The sequence below is a fragment of the Elephantulus edwardii genome, unplaced genomic scaffold (assembly GCF_000299155.1).
Source record: "Elephantulus edwardii isolate Elephantulus edwardi_28Jun2011 unplaced genomic scaffold, EleEdw1.0 scaffold00075, whole genome shotgun sequence".
NCBI lineage: Eukaryota > Metazoa > Chordata > Mammalia > Macroscelidea > Macroscelididae > Elephantulus > Elephantulus edwardii.
Window position 1 is genome coordinate 13,581,465 of NW_006399825.1, and position 11,801 is coordinate 13,593,265.

The window sequence follows — 11,801 nt, forward strand, 5'->3', positions numbered from 1 at the left end:
TTGTACGTAGGGTCGCTATGAGTCGCAAGCTATTCGACGGCATATAACAATCACCACCACCTTGGATTTAGGGAACCTTGGTGGCCTAGTGGGTAAGAAATTCCACTGCCAAACCAAAGGCAGGAGGTTCTAACTTACCAGATGCTCCTCAGGAGAAAGTGGACAGTCTCCTCGGGTGCAGTCAGCTGTGAGTGGTTCTGACTCCACGGCCTATACCAACAACAGCAACAGCCTGAATTTAAGAAGCATTATAGTGCTGCAGTTAAGCAGTTGGATGCGAAGTAACTGGCCAGTGGGTTTGAACCTACCAACTGTTCCACAGGAGAGAGACGTGGTAATCTGCTTCTAGAAAGGTTACAGCCTTGGACACACTATCGGACTCTTCTGCTCTGTCCTATCAGACCAGGATGAGGCAGAATTGACTAAATGGCTTAGGGATTTTTGGTTTTTAAGTTGGTGTTTAGAGTACCGTCCTTTGAGGTCAGTGTTGAAAGTGTCAAGTTTGGATTGTCCATTGCATTCTTTTAATGCACCTCTTAAGATGTGTGAGATTTCTTTTTGGCCACTGTGAAAATATTAGAATATGAACCAAATGAAGGAAAAACCCCCAAACATAATCCAGATAAGTGCAGGGAGACCTCACAATCAGAATGTCGCAGCAAAGGCCCCTGGCTCCGTGTGTCTCACTGGCTCCGCCTGCTTCACTGGCCCCGTGTGTCTCACTGTGCGTCCTCTTCCTCAGGGCCGCTGCTACAATGGAGAGTGCAAGACCAGGGACAACCAGTGCCAGTACATCTGGGGATCAAGTAGGTCCTGTGCTCCTGCCCTCCGCTGGGTGACTTGGTTTCCCCGTAATGCTCTTTCTCACTACCAGTGTTGTGGAAGGAAAGGCTCAGCCTGGAAAATGTTTTCTTTTGTTGTTTCTTAAAAGTTTCATTTATATTTTTTATTATTATTATAGTTTATTTACAAAATTTGCATACATATTTTCCAGAACATATTCTTCCAATATCCCTTACCCCACCACCCATCAAATTGTACAACCCCATGACTAATTCCCCCACCTCTGAACATCCTCAGCCCTCTGCTTCCAACCCCCCCCCTTGGATCCTTATATTCATTCTATAATAGTGGTTTTATGCAATAATTGTCCTTGTGGAACTGAGTTGCTTCACTCAGCATAATGCTCTCCAGTCCCTCACAAGTTAGATAATAATTTACAAAATGTCTCCTGTATGCTACATAGTATTTTCTTTTGTTTTAAAGCCAGTTTAGAAAAGGGTTCCTAGAATTGATAGAAGTATGAAACTCAGTCACAAAGCCTAAGTAAACCCTTGGGTTCAAATTCAGTGACTCTGGCTGTGAAGAAGGGTGTCATATCCACCTGCAAAGATTAGACTTAGAGTACAGCCATCATGTTTAATATCCAATTATATGCACCATTTAGTATCAATCTACCCCACTTAATTAGCCTTGTAATCCCCCTCCACCACCAATTACCAGACTTCTTGTTGTTATGTGCCATTGAATCTTCTGCAACTCATAGCAACCTGATGTACACTTATTTTTAAAATTAAGTGTACTTCCGTAATAGTTTGTCTCTGGAAACCCTATGAACCTGGAGAGAGGATGAAAGACACAAGCGTTGAGGACTCTCCTTCATAGGGTCGCTATGAGTCTCCTGTGACTCAACGGCACTTAACAACTCTTTTTGAAGGAAAAATGCACATAGTTCCTGAAGCACTGACAGTTACAACTTAGGTGTATGGATGGCCAAGATTTCCAGGACATTCCCTACCTGGTGGTATATAGATTCTCTGCCTGACTTGTGCAGTGCCTTCCTAGAACATTAGTTGATGAAAGAAAGGCTGGAAAAGAGAGAAATAGTTCTGCCTTTCTGGCTAAGGCTGGGTCACCCAAAGGAAAAGAAAGTACACAAATGGAGAACAGAGTTCCTGGCACAAAGGATGCCAGTGTTTGACAAATATCCTTTAACAGATAGATTCCCATTTTGAACTTCAGTTTTGACAAGGCAAAGATAATAGAGACATTTTTATATTATTAAACATTTAAATATCAAAAGCCAAGTGCCAACATAAGGTATCAGTAGGCTAAGACTTTACAATAACTCCAGAAATAAAACAGACTTAACAATGTTTATTAGCTTTATAAGCAACAAGAACAGCACATATCTGAGGACTCTTTGTTCAAGGACTGATAATACTTTCAGAGTACATTAGTGGCATTTCCTTTTCATTAATTGAGGAAAGTTAAGAGAGTGATATAATGTTCTTTTAATAGTCACAAATTCATGTTACAGATGGACATTCCCACTTTCAGCCTTAACCATGCAAGCAAGAATCAAAAAGAAATTTTTCTGTGGTTAAAAACCAAAAAAATCCAAACAGTATTGTGTTGGAATTGTTTTGAATCAACTTTCAAGACCCAGTCATTCTGTTTTCAGGGATTTTGCAGTGTATTTGTTTGACATTGAATCTATAAGTCAGCCCTCTAGTATTTATACTGTGGCATTAACAAATGCTACAAATCAGATTCTGTTTCTCCTCCCTCCCCCAGGCAGTCGTTAAATATTTATCAGCATACTACTGGATATAGATAACAAAAGAAACTGAAATATATTTTTTCCTCTTGCCCATCTCCAAAAGAGGCTGCAGGGTCTGACAAGTTCTGTTACGAGAAGTTAAATACAGAAGGCACTGAGAAGGGGAACTGTGGAAAGGATGGAGACCGGTGGGTCCAGTGCAGCAAACAGTGAGTAATCACTCTGTTCCGTAATTACAGGGCTTGGAAACTCTGAGTAAAATTAAGCACAAAAGAGATGTCACTGTTGTTATTTTTCAAATGTTCAACAATTTAAAAATTTAAATTAAACATTTTAAAATTGTGTTGTTACAGTAGTAACATTCGTAATTGTTGTTGCATTTGTATATCTAGAGGTCAGATTATTGTTGTTAGGTGCTGTCAAGTCGATTCTGACTCATAGCAACTGTGTGAGCAACAGATTAAAATTGTGCCCTAGCTTTCGTGTTCTGCACAATCTCTGCCACACTCAAGCCCATTGTTGAAGATGCTGTGTCAAAAGGTCAAGGAGGCCAAATAGTCATGGACTTATCTTTGGTACAGATTTACACTTTTCCTGTCAAATTTTTAAAATTTCTCACACAGTTGGTGATGTTTTATTTTACATTTTTATTTTATTTTGGTTTACATACAAAATTTGTATACTAGTATGATTAAAAAAAAAACTCCATAAACAAACATACAAAAACTCATATACATTGTATTTCACACTTCATTCACATAGCATTTCATACGGTCATTCTCATACATTGTGTTTTATAAAATTAATCACCATTGAACTATGCCCTGTCATTAACCTGTCTTTTCAGGTCTCATCCATCAGATCTTTCCTATTTCCTTTATCCTCTCCCTCAACCAACCAAATTGTGTGACCCTGTGATATCCGCCCTGCCCACCCTCACCCCTCTCTGCTCGCTCTCACCCCTCTGCTCACATCTCTTCTGTCTTTGGGCCCCCAAACACATTTTACTAGTTACCCTTCTATTTTTACAATACTGGTCTTATGCAGTATTTGGCCTTAAGAGACTGAGTTAGTTCACTAAGCATAATGCTCTCCAGTCCCTCCCAAGTTATGTAGTGTTTTTCAAAATTGTTGTTCCTAAGTGCTGCATAGTATTCTTTGATGATAGTTTTAAGTGATACTTTGCCAAAATACTTTAATAGCAAGTTTTAATTTTTCTGTTTTGATAGGAAAGATAACCTTCAAATGAACTATCTGCAGAATTTAACAGGCAAAGCATAGAGGTCCTGTGTGAATAACAATGTTTATGAACGTTATGAATTCTGTATGTAAATCAGTATAAATAAAATGAAACAAAAAACCCAAACATACAGATTTTATGGAAAATATGTCCAGCATATATTTGTGAAAAAATCCTCAAAATGAAATAATGTATGTTTTTCACTTTGAAAAATGAAAGGGAAATAATATGTTTTTTATCATTTGATGAGTTGTTGCTGTTTTTGTTGTTAAGTGCTGGTTAGTCTAGCACAACCCTATGAACAAAAGACCTGAACCCTGTTCTACAACTATCACCATTTCTCTAAGTTCATAGAGTTTCCAGACTCAGTTGTTTAGAAAGCAGGTTCCACACCTGCTTCCAAATTTGTCTTAATCTGGGAGCTCCACAAAACACTGTCCACCATGAGTAACCCTTATGGTATTTGACACACCAGTGGGACAGCATTCAGCATCACAGCAACCCCAGATTAGCTCTGTACAGCAAATTGACTGACCAGTGCTGTACTGGTTGGAAGAATATTAGTCCCAAAGACAGTTAACACCAGGCCTGAGGTCCCACCTGACTTTTAAATACCAAGGCCCTCCCCCAGGTCCTGTAGACTCTAAATAAGAGGCTTCCTGTCCACAGCTCATTTGATGAGTACAATGCCATTTAACTGAATTAGGTATGTAGGGTATTCATCAGAAATTAATTTTGCACAAAGCACCTATTAGGGCATAGTTTAAGGCGCCTTGGTGGCCCATTGTAAAACATTTGGCTGCTAACTGTAAAGCTGACAGTTCAAGGCTTAAAAGAAGCTCCTTGGGAGAAAGACCTGACATTCTAGCACAATAAAGATTACAGCTGAGAAAACTCTGTGGGATAGTTCTGCTCTGCTGTGTGGAAAAGCTGTGAGTCAGAACTGACTTGACAGTAACAAGAGTACAGATCTGAGCTCTCTTACCTCAAGAGAGCTCTCTTGCTTCTCAGAGTACATTAGCAACATTTCCTCCTTTTTAGTTGAGGAAAGTTAGAATTCTAAGACTTAAGAGTTACTTAAGGTTAATTCAATCACTTGGATCTATGGGACCATCAAATTATAGACAGAAACCCAAACCCATTACTGTTGAGTCATTTATTATTCATAGAGACTCTTAGAGAAGGAGTAGAGCTGCCCTATAGGGTTTCTGAGGCCATAAATCTTTCTGAGAATCAACTGCCACATCTTTTCCCACTCAGCACACCTTCTTGCCTCTCACTGAAGTGAAGAACTTTCTGACAATTTTGAAGGAGAGTAGGATTTAAGGGAAGTTTTCTTTTTCTACTTACTTATCTCTCTATTTTATGAAGCTTTACAAATCCTTGTAGTCTCTGGTGGTGAATGAAGCCTTACAAAGAAAGAAATCCCTGATCACGTTTTCTTCAAGTTAAACCAAAATAAGAACAGAAAAATTTGCATCTGATATTTCTGTTTCTTGTTAACTTTTAAAAATGTTTGAGAGGTATTGAGTTGGGGCATTATAAAACATACTAGCCACCAGTCAGTTTAGGAAAATTACCACATGTTTTAATTTTTTTTTTTAATTGTAACATATAGCATATAAACTTGCATGGCCTAATCGGTGATGAGTTGTGCTATGCTGCTGGCCCAGAGGCATTCTGCGCTGGTTGTCTGAATTCACCAACAGCTCCTTGGGGTATAAATAGCAGTCTCCTGTCAGTACAATTCGCAACCTCGGAAATTGCTGTAAGGCAGAACCAATTTGACAGGAATGATCTGAGTAAGGAAAAAAAGAGAATAATACATAAATACACAAGCAAATAATTATGAAGTAATAAATAGATAATAAATGTAATTTACATATATTAATAACTATAATTATGATGTGAACATCCATACAATCCACATCTAGGCTAAGGATTAATGCGGCAGCATCCCAGAAATGTGTCCTGGTCCTCTCCATCACAGTTCTTGCCCTCACCGCCTGGAGATGCCACCATCCTGGCAATTGCTTCCTTGATTTTCTTGAGTTTTACTGTCTGAATTTTTTCTCTAAACAATGTATTTTCCCAGAAGTCTACTTAGCTTTACATGAAAGGAATCATACAGCATATGTTATTTTGGATTTTGCTCCAAAAGTTCAGCAGTTTGAAGAGTCTTTTCTATTATAGATAGTTATCTTTTCATTCATACTCATACGAATAGACCATGATTTACTTGTCCACTTAATTTTGATGGACATTTGTTTGTTTTCATATTTTGGTTATTACAAACTGTACTGATGTGAAAATTCTTCATGGTATTCCTGCAAATGTTGTTGAGCATTTAAACACTCCTCTAGGACCTGCACCTAAAAGAAAAATTGCTAGATCAAAAGAGATTTATGAGTTTGTTAGTGTAACTAGATGACACAAATATCTTTTTTCAAAGCTTGTGAATTAGTTTATATGGCAGTAATACACATGTAAAAACTGTTCCTTACCACATTTTTACCAATACTTGATATTATCAAACTTTTTACTTTTTCTATCCTAGTGGATATAAACAGCTGTATTATTGTGCTGTTAATTTGCGTTTACCTTGCTACCAGAAAGGCTTAACCTGTTCACACATGCGTTGCTCATGAATTTCCTTTTCTGGGACTTACCATTTCAGTTATTGCTGATTAGAAGTTCATTGTCTACATAATAGGCTAGAAGTACAAGTTGGGTCAGTCATTTTAGAATGTTGCCGAGGACTCAAATTCTTCCCACTCTGTTTGTGTTTCCCCTTCCTCTAGTTGTTATGTGTTGTCGAGTCTCCTGGAACCCATATTGACCTTATGTACGGCAGCTCTGAATCCTGCCCTGTCCTGAGCCAGTCTCACTGATTCCGACACACCAACTCCCATTGCCCCAGTTACTGTATCAATCCATCTCCTCCAGGGTCTTCCTTTCCTACAGTGCTCATCCACCTTTCCAAGCATGATGCCCATCTCCAAGGACTGGTCTCTCCTGACTACATGCCCAAAGTATATGAGACAGAGCTTCAGAATCCTAGCCTCCAAGGAGACACTAGGTTTCACCCTCTCTAAGACAGACCTGTTTGTTTTTTTTGTCAGTCTATGATATGTTCAGGACTCTTCTCCAGCATAACAACTCAAAGACATTGATTCTTCTTCTGTCATTTTCACTTAAGCTTGTGAATTCATGACTACACGATGGTTGCAGACCTCTAAATTGCAACAGGAAGTGAGATTAGGAGCAACAAGCCTTTATCCACAAAGCAAAATTCTCCCTTGCTTTTCTCTCACTATCTTTACCTCACTCTACACACTGAAACTGCATCATGGTGACTACGTCTAACTTAGGGACAGGGGAGAAATTATATGGGCAGGAAAGCAGGCGTAGGAATGGTGGTACTCTAGCTACCTTAGATACCAGTCATAATTTTTCTCTCAGGACGAGGCACTTTTCTGTCCCCCCAAAACCTGATTCTGTTAGAAGGAGAGGAAGGAGAGTCAGAACAGTATCTTCAATATATGTGCATATTGAGAAAGAAAGAATATTTTTTAAAGTTAAATATATGAGTAGTTTTGAATTTTTTTAGTTTAATTCTCCTTGTATTTTCTTCCTTTTAACTTGTTCAGTGATGTGTTCTGTGGATTTTTACTCTGTACTAATCTTACTCGTGCTCCGCGCATTGGTCAACTTCAAGGTGAGATCATTCCAACTTCCTTCTACCATCAAGGCCGAGTGATTGACTGCAGGTAACATTTTAAATATTGGAAAACCCAGTGCAACATCAGGATTACAAATGTAGAATAATCAAAAGAGATTCTAATTCTTATACCAGGAGAATGATAGTTTATTATCACTCTTTCGTGCTAGAAATCATTTAAGTAAACAGAGTTGTATATTGGTTATTAAACTACCAAAAAGTTTCTTATTTTCACTAGTTATCAGTGCTTGGGATTTTTTTGATCATCATAATCTTCAGATTAGAAATATAGACTCCCTGGTTACCAGTGATTAAAGTCTTATAAATGTCACTGTGTAAACATTGCATATGTGTTTTACTTTTTTATGAAAAAAGAGTTTATATAGCAAATATCTAATGTAGAAGATTGAATACTCAGTCACATATGGAAAATATTTATCAGAATGTCATTTCTATTAGAGAAACATTTGAGATCCAGTTTTCTACAAGTAAAAGCTCATAAGCTAGGGAGGCATTCTAAAAATAAGCATCTTCCCCTTCAAGGCAGTCATTCTAAGATGTGCTCCCACTCACATGATTCTGTTATTGCTCCGGACACTTTTAGGATTACTCCTACCAAAGCACCTTCAACATTACATTATTATTTCTGGTATTTTCAAAGTAACAAAACATTCATTTTCGGTAATTAAATGTAAGATTTTAAATAATATGAGATTTTATATTTTAGAGTCTCAAAAATATAAAACAATTTTGAACTGAACAATCAATTGAGTAATACTTTCTTGATCATATATTTGCCAACTTTTATCTTTGAAATAGCTCTGAAACAAATTCTGAAAGTAACAGAATTTTAGACAGTATGATGCTTCCTGGAGATAAATTAGTCATTGAGCAGCCCTGTTTAATTGTATTCTAAAGTAGTATATTTCTAAGTGTGCCAACATGATACTCTTTTAATAATTATGCCTCTAATTATTGTTCAAATTCAAGTTCTCACTAATTTTGACATTTTAAAAGTACAAATTAAGAGTAACTGATTTTATCATCAATTAAAAATTCTCAGAAGGGAGTAATAATTTTCAAATGTTTACATTTGTTGTTTCTGCTGTCTTCTTTTTTCCTACCCCTGTCAATCTTAAAGCTGTAGTGAGTTGGTGATATGTTTTCTTCTAATTGTTTAGTTGTAAGCACCCTCCTCTAGCTTAATGTTTGGGAGTTTTAAGATTTACTTTGTACCATGGCATTTTTTTATAATGCAATTCCATAAAATAATAATGAAAGAAAGTGAGTGTCTTTATCATCATCTCTTATTCAGGGGAAGTAACGAAGGGTGAGAAGAATGGGCCCTTGCTAGGAGGAAGTCAGGTCCACAGACCTGAGTGTTACTCCATCTAGCTTGTAATCTTGACTTTCTGTTTCTAAGTATGGTCCCAATGACTGTTTGCATATCTTCTCCTCCTAGTGGTGCTCATGTGGTTTTAGATGACGATACAGATGTGGGATACGTAGAAGATGGAACGCCATGTGGCCCATCCATGATGTGTTTAGATCGGAAGTGTCTGCAGATTCAGGCCTTAAATATGAGCAGCTGCCCACTTGATTCCAAAGGCAAGGTCTGCTCGGGCCACGGGGTGAGTAGGTTTCACTGTTCCAGCCTCCATTTGCCGCTATGAACATGATAAAAGTTCATCGTGGTTAAAGTTTTGACTCAGTCTCTGCTTTCTGGGACTTTCCTAGTATCTGTGCACTAACATTCACTGTCCTTATCTGCCTAGAAAAATAGCCAAACGTGTTGTTAATGATTGCATATTTAGTTATTTTTTTGTTATTTCTTTTATTGTTGATTAATGAAGAAGTTGAATGAAAAGTGATATGATTCTTAAACTATAGATTTCATGTGGCTAACTTGATTCATCTAAGACAGATTTGTTTATTCTTTTGCCAGTCCATGGAGTATTCAGTACTCTTCTCCAACATCACATTTCAAAGGCATCAATTCTTCTGTCATCTTTATTGACCTACCAACTTTCAGATGCATAGAAAGCAATTGATAAGTCCATGGTTTGAATCAGGTGTTTATAAACTGACATCTTTGTTCTTTATGAGGTCCTTGGCAGCAGATTTTCCCCAATGAAACACCTTCTTTGTATTGGGCTTTGTATTGTAAGTACAAAAAGTCTTATCTTAGAGGAAGTGCATCCAGGCTGCTCCTCAGAGACAAGGATGGTGAAATTTCGTATCATGTACTTTGAGCATGTTGTAGAGAGGAGCCAATGCCTGGAAAAACATATCATGCTTGAAAAAGAGAAGAAGAACCTCAACAAGTTGGACTTAGCACAGCGATTGTAAAAATGGACTCAGTCATATTCAAAGTCATGAGGATAGTGCAGTTTGGGACAAACTCAGAGCTGTTGTTCCTAAGGATGCTATGAGTCATAATTGACAGACTCTAACAGCAACAACTTCTTATGCTACATGTGTCACAACATTTGCCAAACAAACATTGTTGCATGTGTAATTTAATGATGCAGTTACACTCAAAGTAACTTTTAAACCCTATTAGTAATTGACCTTCAAGTGCTTACCATGTACTTTGAATATCTGTACATACACAAGAGAACATTAAACAAGATGTTTAATCCTAAATATAATTCACATGTTGAAGGTTGTTCAATGATGCTTGGACCAGCATCAGCCAAATCAAAGATGTTTTCCTTTATTACACCTGTATATATATTTATTTTCCTGACTATATATATTGGACAAGCTAGACTTAATTGACAAGCATGAGCTTAATATCAACAGGCAAGTTTTAACAATTTTTTAAATTAGACTCAGCAAAAAGAAAGTATCTCAAAATTTATGAAGATGTTAGAAATTATAAAAGAGATGTAAGGAATGAAGGGGAGTAATATAAAAAGAAGTTCTGGAATGAAGGTGAAACAATCCAAGACTTAAGGCATATGACATGGAAGGAGCTCTGGTGCCTAGCGCCCAGGAGGCTGTGCTGGTGGCTCAAAAGCCTCACCTCTCTGACTGTTTGATTCAGCCAGAACTCCAAGGAAGAAAAACATACAGTCTCCTGCCATGTGATTTACAGCCACCAGAACTCAATAGAGGGTTCTCTATGAGTGGGGTTTGACTTGACAGAAATTAGTGAGTAGTGTTGGGGTAAAATAAATGGAAACATTTAAATAAATAGCTTGTATGTATCTTTATAAAGAGGAATGTGGCATCAGGATTGGAGGAAGACTCATCAACAACCTATGTTATACAGATGACACAACCTTGCTTGCTGAAACTGAAGAGGACCTGAAGCACTTGCTACAGAAGCTTAAGGACTGTAGTCTTCAATATGGATTGAAGCTTAACATCAAGAAGACAAAGATTCTTACCACTGGGCCAGTTGGCGGCACCATGATAAATGGAGAAGAGATTGAGATTGTTAACAATTACAGCTTGCTTGGCTCCACAGTCAACATTCTTAGCACCAGTAGTCAGGAAATAAAAGACAAATTGTGTTGGGGAAATCTGCTGTCAGGGACCTCTTCAGAAAGTTGAAGAGCGACATTGTCAGTCTAGAGACTAAGATGTGCCTAATCCAGGCCATGGTCTTTGCAATTACTTGCTATGCATCAGAGAGCTGGTCGATGACTAAGGATGACAGAAGAATTGATGCCTTCAAATTGTGGTGCTGGAGAAGAGACTTAAACATACAGTGGACTGCCAGGAAAACAAATAGGTCTGTCTTGGAGAAGGTAAAACCAAGTTTCTCCTTGGAGGCTGGGATTTTGAAGCTCTATCTCACATACTTTGGGCATGTGACCGGGAAAGACTGGTCCTTGGAGAAGGACATCATGCTCAGTAGGGTGAAAGGACAGCACAGGAGAGGAAGACCCCAGATGAGATGGATTGATACAGTGACTGGGGCAATGGGGGTTGGATTGTTTGGAATTAGTGAGACTGGCTCAGGGCAGGGCAAGGTTCAAAGCTGTTGTACATAGGGTTGCTGTGGGTTGCAGGTGACTCAAAGGCACATAACAGCAACAATAACATGTAAATATCTTGAGTTTTGGCTTTGATTGAAGCATAGGCTCATAGGGGATGCAGTATTGACTAGTAATTCTCATCTAAACTCATTATCATTGAGTCAGAACCAGGTCATAGCTTGTCTTCTAGCAGGTGTTTGGAGGCTGTAAATGGCATAGAAGGTGACTTCCTATCTTTCTTTTCTTTTTTTGTTTACATTTTATTTATTTTTTTTAAATAATTTTGAT

General features: G+C 38.0%; 1 protein-coding gene across 1 annotated transcript in view; it reads left to right on the plus strand.

The window, feature by feature from the left end:
- Positions 1-11,801, plus strand: part of ADAM23 (ADAM metallopeptidase domain 23) — a 225,903-nt gene that overhangs the window by 187,024 nt on the left and 27,078 nt on the right. The window contains exons 20-23 of the mRNA XM_006889120.1: positions 743-806; positions 2,667-2,772; positions 7,454-7,573; positions 8,987-9,155. Of these exons, the coding sequence (XP_006889182.1) occupies positions 743-806; positions 2,667-2,772; positions 7,454-7,573; positions 8,987-9,155 (459 nt within the window). The remainder of the gene's footprint in view (positions 1-742; positions 807-2,666; positions 2,773-7,453; positions 7,574-8,986; positions 9,156-11,801) is intronic.